At 45.4% G+C, this 15678-nt stretch overlaps 1 protein-coding gene across 3 annotated transcripts; it reads left to right on the top strand.

Annotated features, from left to right (window-relative positions):
* Nucleotides 1–628: 628 nt before the first annotated feature.
* BCL2L12 (BCL2 like 12) lies at nucleotides 629–15678 on the top strand. Of its 3 annotated transcripts, none has more exons than XM_083583414.1 (7): nucleotides 629–938; nucleotides 2236–2465; nucleotides 5915–6291; nucleotides 8953–9117; nucleotides 10621–10727; nucleotides 13063–13314; nucleotides 14699–15678. In XM_083583414.1, the coding sequence occupies exons 2-7, from the start codon at nucleotides 2311–2313 to the stop codon at nucleotides 14744–14746; spliced, it is 1104 nt and encodes a 367-aa protein (XP_083439540.1). In that variant the 5' UTR covers nucleotides 629–938; nucleotides 2236–2310; the 3' UTR covers nucleotides 14747–15678. The 3 variants fall into 3 exon arrangements, with proteins under 3 accessions (XP_083439540.1, XP_083439541.1, XP_083439539.1); XM_083583413.1 differs by having other exon boundaries at nucleotides 813–989; XM_083583415.1 differs by lacking the exon at nucleotides 2236–2465 and having other exon boundaries at nucleotides 787–938.

The raw sequence follows: 15678 nt of genomic DNA, 5'->3' as shown, positions 1-15678 counted from the left end.
AGAAGCAAAGTCACGGATTGTGCTGAATCAGCAAAGCCAACAGCTAAAATAGAAGAACTTAATGATATTTTATGGAAGAACGGAAGCCTTTTTCGGACTATTTAAAGAAATGTTATAATATGATGAATTCGCGAGCGGGATTTGAACTATGAGCAAGGGAAATAATAAGAGATTATTGTATTATGGTTATGATATAAAAAAGTGAAGATAGTGTGTGTGAGATAGAATGAAAAAACACGGGGAAAGGGATGGAAAGTCGATAATACAAAATACAAAATGTATTGTGTATTGGAATTCTATGTGAAATTTGAGGAAATTTAATAAAACTATATCACTGCCGATCGTTCTAAATGCCAGCGTTTCTTCGATTGAGATGGATGAGACGTCTCAATCGGCAGACAAATCCCGTCATTTTCTCAAGGCCACCCAGTGCTTTTTGTTGTGTTTTCGTCTTTTTGGACTTCGCAGGGCATTGATCTCTGGATACCCAGCCAGCTCAGCTCCATAGGTTTTATATTCTGATTTTGTTCTGTGAACCGCCCTGAGACATTCGGGTATAGGGAGGTCTATAAATTCAATAAATAAAAAATAAATAAACTCCTCACCGCCCTCTCCTCCAAGCGCAAAGGACACCCTGCGTTTTCGAGGATTCCTTTTTCGCGCACAATTCATTCTGCGGATTCCCGCTTTGATTCCAGAACGCTACACGTCATCGCATCGCCCAGCAGGGGTTAAATCCCATGGGCGGGGCGTCCTCGAAACCCCGCCCCCGACAACTGTACCCCCACCCCCGCCGCTATCGACGAAAGCGGGACCGAAACTGAACTTATAAGGTGGCGAAGGCGCATGTGCAAATCTTTCCTGCTGCAGAAGTGGCTAGGAAGTTTGCTGGAGGAGCATCAAACTTTTCTCCGGCTTTTGCCGGGCTTCTGTTTCAGGTGCGGACCGAGCGAGCCTCCGGGATAGAGACGCGACCGTGGGATTCTAAGGTAGTGGGGCAGTCTCCCATACGCAGCCCCCAAATTCCGGGGAGATGTGATGGGGAAAAGTGATGGGGGAATTGGGATAGGCAGAGAGGGTGGTCGTAATTCAGGCTTACTACCGAGTAGACATGTCTAGGAATGTACTACCAGGCTGAAAAAAACCGGGGTGTCGGGTGGTAAGGGGGCAGAGACGGTGGGCTGGTGTTTGTGTGGGGCACAGGAGCCAATTCCTGGGGGCTGCCCCCCATAAAATATTTGAGGGGTCCGGGGCACTGATGGGGCATTGCCATTCAAAAGCTGTGTGTGTGCCAAGTCTTGCAACCTGCCCCACCCTCAATATTTTATTCAGCTTGGCACCCCTGGTGTGTGTGTGTTTGGGGGGCGGGGAATGGCTGCTGCTTCTATGGATCGATCAGGAATGATATTATTGGTTTGTTTTGATTTCTTTCATAAAAATTATATGCCGCTTGAGTAGAAAAAAACCCCAAGACGCCGGTTGAGGTTAGCAAGGGCAGGAATTGCAACCTGGCTTTAAAGAAAGTGTTAGGTGGAGGAGGAAGAAGAACACCTGTTTTTGCTGGAGTGAGGTACTTTCCCATAGGATGTACCAACAGTGACAACAGCTTGTTTACCATGCTTGGCTTACTTAGCTTGAAATGTCGGTGGTTATTTTGTGCTCTGCGGTGGCATGATTTGGGTCTGGATTGCATGGGTTAAATCCGCAAGGGGCTGGCTGGTGAATAGATTGCCTTCTGTTTGAGCAGGCAGCTGAAGGGGGAGGCCTCTGAAATAAATCATATGATTCCAGTGGGGATAGAAGAACGTGAACGAAAGGTCCTTGGTGTATATACAGTGATACCTCGGGTTAAGTACTTAATTCGTTCCGGAGGTCCATTCTTAAGCTGAAACTGTTCTTAACCTGAAGCACCACTTTAGCTAATGGGGCCTCCTGCTGCTGCCACACGATTTCTGTTCTCATCCTGAAGCAAAGTGCTTAACCTGAAGCACTATTTCTGGGTTAGCGGAGTCTGTAACCTGAAGCGTATGTAACCTGAAGCGTATGTAACCCGAGGTACCACTGTACAAAGGATATGTGTTTGGGGGGAGGGGGAGGGGAGGTATGGCAATCGATAATATGAATGAAAAGGAGCAGGATAGAAGGGGCTGTGAGAAAAAGGGAGGGAAGGCTAATGTGTTCTTCTTCTTCTTCTTCTTCTTCTTCTTCTTCTTCTTCTTCTTCTTCTTCTTCCAGGGCTGCTGGTAGGTGTGGCGAGAAACTTGTCTCTTCTATTTGAACGCCAGCCTATCTTTGCAGCACTATAGACTCATGGCAGGGAGCCCGCTGCCGCCAAAAAGGCGGGTGGAAGAAGAGACCCGGAGGGTGCTAGAAGCATTCCTGCAAAGGGCGCTAAGAAATGGAGAGGTGGAGTCCCTAGGTCACGTGGGCGGGAGTTATTATGATCCTACAAGTTACATGCACAGGTAAAGGAGTCTTCGGAGGAGCAATGTTGTGGTTCAGTTGGGAGGAAATGAAATGTGGAAAATTCAGGGGCGAGTCCAGGCGGAGGTTCTGGGTTTCCTGGAAGGGGACAAGACCTTCTGTTGTGTCCAAGAATCAAGGCAGCAGAAGTGAATCACAAACGCTTTTTTTTTCTAAAAGAAGTCGCAGCCACAGCAATATAGATCACACACGGCAAGACCTAGCAATTCCCCATAGTTACTTCTCATCTCTGAAAATTTATTATTCCAAAAACGAAACCTTCATCTGGTTGTAAATATTAAGATTATACAGTGGTACCTTGGGTTACATATGCTTCAGGTTACATACACTTCAGGTTACAGACTCCGCTAAACCAGAAATAGTACCTCAGGTTAAGAACTTTGCTTCAGGATGAGAACAGAAATCGTGCAGTGGCGCAGCAGCAGCGGGAGGCCCCATTAGCTAAAGTGGTGCTTCAGGTTAAGAACAGTTTCAGGTTAAGAACTGACCTCCGGAATGAATTAAGTACTTAACCTGAGGTACCACCGTACCAGCAAGAATGAGTCTTTCTGTAAAAAAAAAAGTATGTTACTCCCAGTTGTCTTAAAACAAGGCTTAAAAGAAAACTCCATACTAAACCACCATATCTTCCGGTGTCAGATTCTGAGTTGGGATCTGGGCTGCATTCCTGGGAGAAACAATTATATTGAATTCTCCTGGGCGGGAGAGATCTGGGAAGAAAGTTGTGGTTTTCAATCTGGGAAGTAAAAAAAGTGGGAGCTAGAATAAAACATGATATATCACATTCAAAAGCTCTTTTTTTGGGTCACCTTTGAGGTAAGGCAGGTGGTGTCTTGAGGTCAAGGCTAGCCCAGGACTGTTTGTTCTTTAGCAAAATGCCCTGGCCTAACCCTGGCTTCAGGACACCACTTGCCTCAGGTACTTAATAAACATCGTGTGTTTCCTCCCTATACCATAGGTATGAAAAGATTTCAAAACTTTAAAAAGAACAAGTCTACGGCAAATGGACTATACAATAATGACGAAACCATTTTATGTGGCTTCGCAACACTGAATTAGCACACCAATGTAGTCTGCCCCAAACCATAATATCTTGATTATGAAGGCTGTTTACAATGGAGATGTTTCATGTTCCAATTTACAAAATTTTCTGTGGCATTCGGCTTCTTTTTGTGTGGGCTAAGAGAGCAAATTAATATCCTAATATTATGCTGATGCAGACTTTCGTAGTTTTAGGCTGTTCTGCAGTACAGTGACTCTCAGCTTTCACCTTTTGTACGAAAGATCCCATGCTGTGTATCTTTATGACTAGAGTGGAAACATTTTTTCTGCCTGAGGAAAATGGCAAGATGGCGGTGGACCCATCCAATCCAAATGCAGATAGTGAGTGGACTCACAGTTGAAACTTACTTCACTGGTGATGGGACAGCATCCCTCTGCTGTATCTGAAGGGTAGCAGGCTAATTTAGGGACTCATGTGACACACACACTTCTCTCTTTCAACATTTAGCTGCTACTCTCTGCTCCTCAGAATGTGCCGCCAGAGGTGACTGTCTCACTCTGTCTAATGGTAGGGCCAGCCTTGCTTGAAGTAGGGCCTTTTCAGTGTTGGCACCCTATCCTTGAAATCCCTCTGCTTGAAGAGTCCTCTCTGGTGCCAACTTGGTTCTCTTTTCAATATCAAAGGAACACATTTTTATTTGCTAGATAAAACTTCTAGATGCTGTCAATATGTTTTTTATCTTACTGCTATTTATTTTTTGTGGGGGGCGGGGAAATAATATAACTGCTGCTGCTGCCATTCTTATTGCTTTGCTGTTTCAATGTGTAGACTTAACTGCTTTAGTTTAATTGTTAGCTATCCTGGAAAACACATGTTGGCGAGGAAATAAATATATGAAAAAAAGAAAGTACTTGTTGGCGGTGAGTCAAAGGTCCAAAGCTAGCGTCCTCGATCCACTTACCTTGGAGTAAATCCTATTGAACAAAGTGGGATTTACTTCTGAGTAGATGTGCTTAAGATGCCACAAAGATGTGCTTAAGATACCACATTTTCTTTCTCTGTATAATTTTTTAATTTGATTTTGAAAAGTATAAACATGCAATAAAAAAACAGTTCCGAATCCAAATATCGAGATTACTCTGAATCGCCTGACTTCCCCCAATTTTTTCCATGGGTTCCAACGGTATTGTTTACAACTGTGTATCAATAATTATCCAAATTTTTAATCCTTCTAAATTATCCATACTTCCCATTACTTTACAAGTGTGGTTAAAATCCAGCTAATGTTTTAACCTGCTTACAGTGGTCTTGTAAATAAATTATAAACTTTCCCCATTCCTTATTAAAGTTTTTGTCTTTTTGATTTCTGTGCTTCCCAGTTAATTTTGCCATTTCGGCATAGTCCATTAACTTGGTTTGCCATTCTTCTCTGGTTGGGATAGTTTCTTCCTTCCATCTCTGGGCTAGTAGCATCCGTGCGGCTGTTGTCGTATACATAGACAATCTTTTCTGATCCTTTGGTATCTCGGTACCTATAATTCCTAGTAAAAAGGCTTCTGGTTTTTTTAACAAAAGTTATTTTAAGCATTTTTTTCATTTCATCGTATATCATCTCCCAGAATTTTTTCGTTACTTTACATTTCCACCACATATGATAAAAGGTGCCTTCTTTTTCTTTACATTTCCAGCAAATATTTGAACTTGTTCTGTACATTTTTGCTAACTTGACAGGTGTCAGATGCCACCTATACATCATTTTCATCTAATTTCCTTTCAGTGAACAACATGCCGTGAATTTCAGTTCTGTTTTCCACAGCCTCTCCCAACCTGCCATTTGTATATTATGTCGCAAGTCTTTTTGCCTGTTGTTTCATTACAGATTTAACCTGTTCATCTTTTGTACGCCGCTCCGAGAGCCAAATATACATTTTAAAATACCACACTTTCTTTCCTTTTTTAAAATATTTTTTATTAGGAATTTAAACAGAACATATTATCTTACAACATATCATCCTTAATTCCCCCCCATAAAACAATTCACCCTCCCCTCCCCCCCCGACTTCCCTCAGTTCCCATCTCTGGTTTCTCTGTAAATGCTATTCTCTGCATGTTACAAAATTGTATAAATCCTTAATTTATCTAACTGATTATTATCAATAAACGGTTTGTGAGTGTTTATTCAAAACCTGCCAAGGAGTCCAGTTCACTTTGTTGCTTCTTTAAATACTTTGTAAAAGGTTCCCCTTCATCTTTAAAGTCACAGTTATCCTTGTCCCGTAGTTTATGTGTCAATTTTGCCGATTCTGCATAGTCCATCAGTTTCTCTTGCCATAATTCTTTAGTCGGGGTTTCTTCGTTCTTCCATCCTTTTGCTATTAAGACTCTCGCCATAATACCACGTTTTCTATCGCTGTTCACTCCCCACAGCTCCCCAACAGAACACTTCCAGGATTGTCCAGCCTGGAGCTCTGCCCATGAGGGAAATGACTGCGCTGACGAAAAAAAGCATAGCTTCCGCACCAGCATCAAGCGTCTACTGCAGCGGCGGCCTAGTCCGCGAACCCCGCCGGACAACGTGCCTTCTTCTACGGGCTCCTTAAAGAGGTCCAAGGCAGGAGGGGAGGTTGGGGAAGGCGGCCGCCAGAAGCGCTCCTTCTCCCTCAAGAACATCCTGCGGAAAAAGGGATCTTCCTTGGGGGAGACGACAAGCCCCGGTGGGACTCTCCAGCGCCCGGACTCCCTGCCTGTTGTCAACTGCTACTGTCGGAGACACCCGTCGGAGCAACGGGTGCCCCAAGGGAGTGGTAAGGAAATGCCACCTCTCTGGCCTTCATTTCTTATCTAGATTCCTTCTTGCTTCAGAAACAGAGGTCCTGGCTCCATGCCTCACCCAGTTATAAACATTTTTAAAGCGGTGGTACCACTGTCATTTTATTATTTGTACCCCACCCTTCTTGAAGGAAGGGTGAAGTGGTGTTTCCGCTTGCCAAAGTCCACGTTGAGCAAAGATTTGATTCTGGGATGTCGAGCCTTCAAGTCCAGAGGTAGTCAGAATGAAGTTGCTTTCTCTTGCTATTTGAAGCTGTGCTGTTGGGTTGAAATAACGACAGACAGGTAGCGAGTGTCATCTGGGAGGCATCTCCCGAGCAAGTCTCGGGGAGTCCCTTTTATTGAATATTACAGCATTGCCACATATGTGCTTATTGCTGATTGGTCAACACAAGTACAAAGCAAAGGTTGCATTAATCACCAATAGATTAAAGGCTGGGAAAGGGAGCACAGGACTAGGCAGGCATGAAGACCTCCTAATTAAATTATAACTAATGATTAATAATGCAAGACTTAAACAATTACGTTCCAATAGATGTGGTCAACTATGCATTAAGAACAGGTCAGGGTACGGTGTTTCATGAACTCAATGTGAACTGAACATTCTAGGAATGTTTTAGTATTAGGACGGTTTGTGCAGCATTATGTGCAGGAGCGAAGCGTGAGAGCAAGACTTCCCATCAGGCCACAGTCGTGTATAGGATCATAGCATCCAGCATCCCATCACTGTGCTAGTTTGTTTGTTTTTTTGGAAAAAAACAAACAGACAAAAGCTCCCTCTTTATTGCCTATTTGTGGGTAGCGCCAGCAAACCTAGTGGAACTTGCTTCGAATGAGTCTTTAGTGAGCGGAATCGCTGTACCACTGGGCTCCTAATTTCCAAAGCTGATCCAGCAAGATACCATGAAATCAATGATATCAAAAATTGCAGAGAGGTCAAGGGAAATTACCGTATTTTTCGCTCTATAGGACGCACTTTTTCCCCTTCAAAAATGAAGGGGAAATGTGTGTGCGTCCTATGGAGCGAAGACGCCATAGCCCTGCGACCCTCTCCCGGCTGGAGAGGTGACGTGCGGCTATGGCAGGAGCCTCCATAGGCGCGCGTCACCTCTCCACCCGGGAGAGCGCGCGCGGGGCTAAAGAAGCCATAGCCCCGCGACCCTCTCCCAGCTGGAGAAGTGACGCGTGACTATGGCAGCAGCCTCTCCGCTGAGCCTTTCCGCTGCTCCCTGACCTGCTCTTTGGGGCTGGTGGTGGGCTTCCCCCCGCCAGCCCCAAAGAGCAGGTCGAAAGGAACCTGAAGCCTGGAGAGCGAGAGGGGTCGGTGCGCACCGACCCCTCTGGCTCTCCAGGCTTCCAAGGTAGCCACCTGAACGCACCTTAAACGGCACCTTGTTTTAGAGCGGGAAAACAAGAGGGGGAAAATTCTCCCACTCTCTGCGCAGCGCCTCCTGCCACTTCGCTGAAGGGGCGCTGGGCAGAGAGCGGAATAATTTTTTTCCCTTGTTCTCCCCCCTCTAAAACAAGGTGCGTCCTATTGTCCGGTGCGTCCCATGGTGCGAAAAATACGGTAACAGGTTCGCAGTCCTCTTCTCCCTCTCCCAATAAATATCCCTGGTAAGGGCAACCCAGGCTGATTTGGTCTCAGAACCAGGCCTGAAACCAGACTGGAATGGGTTCAGATAATCAATTTTATCCAGGAGCATTTAAAGCTGAATGGCCAACCCCCATGTTCAGCAGCTTCCCTAAAAAGTGGGTAGGTAGCAGTTGTCATAATAATCATAATTTTATTATTTGTACCCTCCCCAATCACTCTGGGCGGTTTCCAGCATATGCAAAAACATCATTAAGCATTAAAAACTTCCCTATACAGGGCTGCCTTCAGATGTCTTCTAAAGGCTGTCTAGTTACTTATCTCCTTGACATCTGGTGGGAGGGGATTCCACAGGAAGGGCACCACCGCCGAGAAGGCCCTGTGCCTGGTTCCCTGTAACTTCATTTATTGCAATGAGGGAACCGCCAAAAGGCCCTCAGCGCTGGACCTCAGTGTCCACATTACACAATGGGGGTCATACACTTCCAGGTCCAGTGTGGGGTTTTTGTCAAATGCCCACCTCGGGGGGGGGGGACCATGTCTTCACTAATAGTAGCTATTTGGTTCTGTGGGTGAGAACTGACTTGCCTTTCTTTTTCTGCCTGTTGAAGACTCCTGTGCAACTCAGAAGCTTGCCTATCCTTTCACCAACAGAAGTTAGCCTTGTTGCAGATACAGTGGTACCTCGGGTTAAGTACTTAATTCGTTCTGGAGGTCCATTCTTAACCTGAAACTGTTCTTAACCTGAAGCACTGCTTTAGCTAATGGGGCCTCCTGTTGCCGCCGTGCCACCGGAGCACAGTTTCTGTTCTCATCCTGAAGCAAAGTTCTCAACCTGAGGTACTATTTCTGGGTTAGTGTAGTCTGTAACCTGAAGCGTATGTAACCTGAAGCGTTTGTAACCTGAGGTACCACTGTAATCAGCTTTTGCTAGCATGTCACATAACTTATCCTTTGTCGCCTTGCTAACCGGTGGCTCTCTCTGCAGTGCAGAATTTGGCTTTCCTCTGCTCCTTAACAGCTTTCTGTTCTTTTGTTGCAGGTGGTGAGGCTGAGAATGCTGAATTGTATACCTTGGTGGCCCAGAAACTGGATCACTTGGTCAAGCAGCAACAGCTGACCAGCCCTTTGGTGGCCAAAAGCTTGCCTTTTCCCACAGATGAAATCAGCATACTCCCCACGGGCGGCACGTTACCCAGCACTCCAGGTATGGGATTGAGTTCCTTGTGGTTGTAGCCCTCGGCGCTGGGTAATAGAGATTGCATCTTAATCCCTTCTTCTTTCCTGGCCAAATATGTCATAAGAATTAGCACCTACAAGCATCCTCTTAGACAGTGCAGTGCTCCCTGTGTTGGGACGGTGCTGCAACACAGGGGGAGGGCGGGGAAGGAAGTAACAAGGGGAATTCATCGGGGTGGATTTGATTTAAATCAAATCGATTTAAATCACAATTTAAATCACTAGTCAGTAAGACTTGATTGAAATCATTTTTTTACAGAAAGACTCATTCTTGCTGGCATAATCTTAATATTTACAACCAGATAAAAAGTTTCGTTTTTGGAATAATAAATTTTCAGAGTACCGTATTTTTCACCCTATAGGACGTATTTTTCCCCTCCAAAAATGAAAGGGAAATGTGTGTGCGTCCTATGGGGCGAATGCAGGCTTTCGCTGAAGTCTGGACAGCGAGGGGGGTCGGTGCGCACCAACCCCTCTCACTCTCCAGGCTTCAGGAAGCTGTCCGCTAGCCGTGGGAGAGCTGCGCGAAGTCGCGCAGCTCTCCCACGGCTAGCGGAGAGCTTGCCTGCACCCAGAAGCTTGGGGCGCGCTGAGCTCAGCACGCCCCAGGATCGGGCTTCGCGCAGCCCTCCGCTAGCCGTGGGAGAGCTCCCACGGCTTGCGGATAGCAGCCTGTTCTGGGGGCTGGGGTCGGGGGAAGCTCGGGCTTCCCCCGCCCCAGCCCCGCACCTTGGGGGAAAATAATTTTTTAAAATTTATTTCCCCCCCCCAAAAAAAAACTAGGTGCGCCCTATGGGCCGGTGCGCCCTATGGGGCGAAAAATACGGTAGTTATTACAGTTATATCAAAAATTGCTGATTTGGTTATACTATTAGAAATACAAAGACAGGTAATTATGAAATTATTGTTTATATTTGGACAACTTTTCTGCTGCACTTTATTGGAAGGAGGAAAATAATCATTTCTTTAATAACAATCTATTTAACTAAAACAATAACGTTATAGTATATGTATCCATGTTTGTTAACTGATGTGGTTAAATGATTTTTTTTTTTAAAAAAAAAACCCTAGACTGAGTTTTAGCACACATGAAAAACTTAAAACAAATCCTTATTTCCTGATGAATAGCCTTTGGACTATAATGTAACTTAAATAGAAAACTATCTTTAGAAAGATTTCTCCTCCAAAAGCATTGTATTTTAAAAGTCCGATTTAAATTTTAAAAAATCTGATTTAAATCTAAAACATCCAATTTAAATAAAAAAGATTTTTTTTATTTTTATTGTTAAAAAATTGATTTTTATCCACCTGGAATCCATAGTTAGGTCCCACCCCTTCAGAGAGGCTCCAGTGAATAATGATGCTCCAAATACATTATCTAGGCCCAAAGCCATCTTCAGATCCTTTGCTTTCCTTGTTTTGTCACGCCCACGTTGCATCTCTGAATTGGACTGGTTTTTTCTGCTCACAGTTATTTCGGAGGAGCTGCCAGGAGACTTGGAGGAGAAACAGAAAGAGCAAATCCTCCAGAAACTGGTTGCCCTTCTGGAAGAGAAGGCCGGAATCATCAATAAGGAGGTATAAGCCAGGCCTGTGACAAAACTGTTGCAGTGTGGAATGTTCTTGTCTGCCGGCCCGGCCCTTTTTCAGGATATGCCGTTCTATTCTGCTCCTTTGCCTTGCATCCCAGTTTTCTCCCTGCAACTCTAAAGAATTATCCAAAATTTTGTGGCCACTGAACCCTCATTAGGCTTTTTGGAGAATTCCCCCCTCCTTCAGGCTTTTTCCTAAACTTTTTTTGTACATCTACAAATCTTGGGGTTTCCCCAAGCCTGCTGATATTGCCCTCTTAATAATGGATGGCTACTGAAAGACCAAAAGGGACGCGGGTGGCGCTGTGGGTTAAACCACAGAGCCTAGGACTTGCCGATCAGAAGGTCGGCGGTTCAAATCCCCGCAATGGGGTGAGCTCCCATTGTTTGGTCTCAGCTCCTGCCCACATAGCAGTTTGAAAGCACATCAAAGCGCAAGTAGATAAATAGGTACCGCTCCGGCGGGAAGGTAAACGGCGTTTCCGGGCGCTGCTCTGGTTCGCCAGAAGCGGCTTAGTCATGCTGGCCACGTGACCCGGAAGCTGTACGCCGTCTCCCTTGGCCAATAAAGCAAGATGAGCGCCGCAACCCCAGAGTCGGTCATGACTGGACCTAATGGTCAGGGGTCCCTTTACCTTACTGAAAGACCAGCACTTAGAGAGGAAGCTTGCTATTATTTTATAAGGTTAGCAAGTGAAAGCAAGTGTTGTCCCTGCTCTCTACTTACCTATTAGCATACCATCTTCCTCTTCTTCCAAGCAAACTCACCCCTTGTGTTTTCTCCCCTTCCTCTTCCCATGTTTACTTAGAGGTGTGTTTTGGGCTTACTATTAAGTTAAGTATGCATAAGATTGCAGCCTAGGAATCATCCTGTTGTCATATGTAGCACTGTGGGTTAAACCACTGAGCCTCTTGGGCTTGCTGATCAGAAGGTCGGCGGTTCGATTCCCCGCGACAGAGTGAGCTCCCGTTGCTTTGTCCCAGCTTTTGCCAACCTAGCAGTTCAAAAGCACACCAGTGCAAGTAGATAAACAGGTACTGCTGTGGTGGGAAGGCAAACGCCATTTCCGTGCGTTCTGGTTTCCGTCACAGTGTTCTGTTGTGGCAGAAGCGGTTTAGTCATGGTAGCCACATGACCCAGAAAGCTGTCTGTAGACAAACACTGGCTCCTTTGCAAGGCCTGAAGTGAGATGAGTGTCACACCCCCTAGTCGCCTTTGACTGGACTTCACCATCCAGGCGTCCTTTACCTTTACCTTTACCTAAGGCGAAGACATTGAAGCTGCAATCTCCTAGGCACACTTACTTGGTAATAAGCCCCACTGAACATCGTAGCCACAGGCTTCTGGGTAGCCACAGTTCAAATTGCTCTGCGCATGCCTTTTGCATTGCTGTCTTTATACGCCCCAGTCTGCTTTTGCAAAGCTTCTCTTGCTCACATTGTTGAGCTAAACTTTTATTTACCAGTTTGCAAAGGAGCTGTGTTGTTTCAATTTTGTCAATGCCCCTTCTTAGGATGTGCCACCCAGAACTGATAGCCAGCAGAATTGTTGTCTCCTGTCCCTTCTGCCAGTCATATGCACAGCTGCCCTGACGGCATTGATTCCTAAGAAAACGGGGCAGGCCATGGGTCTAGCCAAAGGCGCAGTAGGGGGGCAGCTGCCCCCCCGATCAATACAAATCAATACAAATCTGCAGTTCTGTCTCTCCTAACAAAAGCCTGCCTGCCCCCAGCAAAAATCCTGGCTACACCCATGGGGCAGGCTAGTTCTTCCTTTTCCACTCAAGGCATTTACAAAAACTGTTTGGGTCTGGAAATAGCTCATATGTCCCTGCTTATACCTCTGTAAGGAAAACCACCTCCCACTTTACAGTGGTACCTCGGGTTACATACGCTTCAGGTTACATACGCTTCAGGTTACAGACTCCGCTAACCCAAAAATAGTGCTTCAGGTTAAGAACTTTGCTTCAGGATAAGAACAGAAATTGTGCTCCGGCGGCGCAGCGGCAGCAGGAGGCCCCATTAGCTAAAGTGGTGCTTCAGGTTAAGAACAGACCTCCAGAACGAATTAAGTACTTAACCCGAGGTACCACTGTATTTGGCTTTTCAATGGGTGAGTATCTCGCAAGTAGCACATGAAATTTTGAAAAGTAGCAAAAATGCAAATCAGCCCTAAGGCGGGCCTGCGCACCTTATCTAAGCACCTTATTGGTGCTCAGTGAATGCTTAAGAGCATCTTTCTGATTGGAATTCGCAGCTGTCCTCCAGGCGAGTCACCCAGGCAACTCTTAATGGTTCTTCCCCCTTTCTGTGATTGGCAGATTGAGGCCGACCCATTGCTACGCAACACCTTATCCCGCTTGTCCTACCGCAGCTTCTCTCGCCTGGCCGAGGCCTTCACCTCACGTGCCCCCCCTGGTCTCCCCAGCCCCCAGCTGGCTAAGCTGGCGCTCACCATGGAGCTCACACGAAAAGTGGCCGGTATCAACAGCCATGCAGTGCACACCCTCATGGGCTACAGTCTCCAGTATATGGACATGTTCGTGCCCTGGCTACAGCAGCAGGGTGGTTGGGTAAGTGTCGTGGCATGTGTGGCTATGGATTCTACTTGGGCTGGGCTGGAGTCCCAGTTGATAGTGCATTAAAAAGTAGTAAACATTTAAAAAAAAACAAAAGAAGAAGAAGATGGGATGCGGGTGGTGCTGTGGGTTAAACCACTGAGCCTAGGACTTTCTGATCAGAAGGTCGGCGGTTCGAATCCCCACGACGGGGTGAGCTGCCATTGCTCGGTCCCTGCTCCTGCCACCCTAGCAGTTTGAAAGCACACCAGTGCAAGTAGATAAATAGGTACCGCTCCGGTGGGAAGGTAAGCGGCGTTTCCGTGTGCTGCTCTGGTTCGCCAGAAGTGGCTTAGTCATGCTGGCCACATGATCCGGAAGCTGTACGCTGGCTCCCTCGGCCAGTAAAGCGAGATGAGTGCCACAAACCCAGAGTCGGCCATGACTGGACCTAATGGACAGGAGTCCCTTTACCTTTACCTTTATCACTACCCGAAGGAGTCTCAAAGTGGCTAACATTCTCCTTTCCCTTCCTCTCCCACAACAAACACTCTGTGAGGTGAGTGGGGCTGAGAGACTTCAAGAAGTGTGACTAACCCAAGGTCACCCAGCAGCTGCATGTGGAGGAGTGGGGAATCGAACCCAGTTCACCAGATTACAAGTCTACAGCTCTTAACCACTACACCATGCTGGTAGTCCAAACGCTGCCCATGAGGCAACTTCAATCAAGACTGACATGGGGTTCTGGAAAAATTCTTGGCTATGATCTCACCATAGGTGGCAAGATGTAGCTTTCTCTCACAAAAAGGCAGACTTTGTAGCTTAGCCTTTTCCCTCTTTATCCTTCGGTCCCACATCTGTAAAATGGGACTAAGTGATCTACTGAACAAGAACAAATATCCAGCATAATAATTATAATAATTTATTTATTTATTTAATTTTTATACCGCCCTATACCCGGAGGTCTCAGGGAAGTTCACAGAATAAAATCAAAATAGAAAACCACAAAATCCATAATCAAAATAAAAACAACAAACCAATACCCCCCCCCAAAAAGAGCCACATTTAAAAGGGTATAGGATGTCAATCTGTTTGTCTGTTGCTCTGCCGCCTCCAGGCGGCAGCAAACCATAGAGCAGGCGCAGACTGGGAAAATCCCTCGGGTTACAATGCAATGCGGCTTGCTCAACTGAGGCACAGAAAGGCTGAGGCCAGGCGATGTGGGAGGAAGAAGCAGCCGAGATGCATTCCAGACATCGCAATATATTAGCATATTTAGCTACTGATATATCACGATGCTGAAAACCAGATATCACACAGCCCTAGTAAAAAGATTCAAAATGCATTATAGTAAAGGTACTATGGAAACAACTGATGATTTTTCTTTCTTTCTCTGTAGGAAAGCATTGTGGCCCAGGAAGAGATATTTGATCTGCAGCTTGACTAGCCATGAGCCAGTCCCACTGCTCTTAAAACTGTGATGAAGGAGTGAATTGCTCTTGAGACTTGCCTGGGCAAAGCTGACTAATGGGTGGGTTTGTTTTTTTCAAAGTCTCCCTGGAAAGTCCCATCTTCTCTCTCCAGCAGGGTAAATGCCACTCAAGGAAAGTTATGTCCTTGCAACACTGATCAGAATGTGACTTTTAAGCTAGCCCAGGGATCTAGAAATCTACACTAATAAATCCCAAACTTCTGGACTTGGAATAAATGGCAGAAATTGATTTTATTTATTTTTTTGCACTACTTGTTGCTGCTCTGTTCCTGCAGGATTTGGAGTCCTGTTTTTAAAACTTGGCAAAGGAAAATAAGGGCCAGAAAAATAAGGCATTGGTAGGGAACAGAGGCTATAATTCAGATGCCGGTCATTGAAGGCAAGGTTGGTGGAGATCCAAGGGTAGGGCCTTATAATTGGTGACTCCTTATCTTTGAAATGGTCTTCTAAAGAAAGCTTACCTGGTTCTGACACTGTTATCTTTTCAGCACCAGGTGAATTTTTTTTTTTTTTAAAGAAAGATATTTAGATACTGTTTTTTTCTGGTTTTGATATTTAATGTTATTGTTCTGCCGTTTTGTAATTATTTATTGTATTGGGGGGTTGCTTGTTTTTTAAATTTTCTTGATTTGTCAGCTCCTCTGGGGGTTGAAGAGTAGGATATACAAAATAAATAAATCCTATGCGAAACTTGCTCGAAGATCAGTTTGTATGAAAACTCAGTGGCATCATCTTCCAAGACTGAGTTGCAAGGCTCTGAGAATAATGTAACCCTCAAACTCAGGGATTTGAGTATGTTTACGTGGAGTACCAATAGCTTAACTGAAGTGTTTCAATGACTGAGAAACACTCTATTTTTTTAAATAAAACTTTTCAATGAAAATACA

The sequence above is a fragment of the Podarcis filfolensis genome, assembly GCF_964270895.1.
Source record: "Podarcis filfolensis genome assembly, chromosome: 13".
Classification (NCBI taxonomy): domain Eukaryota; kingdom Metazoa; phylum Chordata; class Lepidosauria; order Squamata; family Lacertidae; genus Podarcis; species Podarcis filfolensis.
Note: the sequence above shows the minus strand (reverse complement) of the source record. Positions and strands in the feature narration are given on the sequence as shown.

Excerpts from the sequence above, each read along its gene's own strand:
- BCL2L12 (XM_083583414.1), top strand. The coding sequence starts at position 2,311 with ATGGCAGGGAGCCCGCTGCCGCCAAAAAGGCGGGTGGAAGAAGAGACC. Across the intron at positions 2,466-5,914 it reads CCTACAAGTTACATGCACAG|CTCCCCAACAGAACACTTCC; the intron begins GTAAAGGAGTCT and ends CACTCCCCACAG. Across the intron at positions 9,118-10,620 it reads CACGTTACCCAGCACTCCAG|TTATTTCGGAGGAGCTGCCA; the intron begins GTATGGGATTGA and ends TTCTGCTCACAG.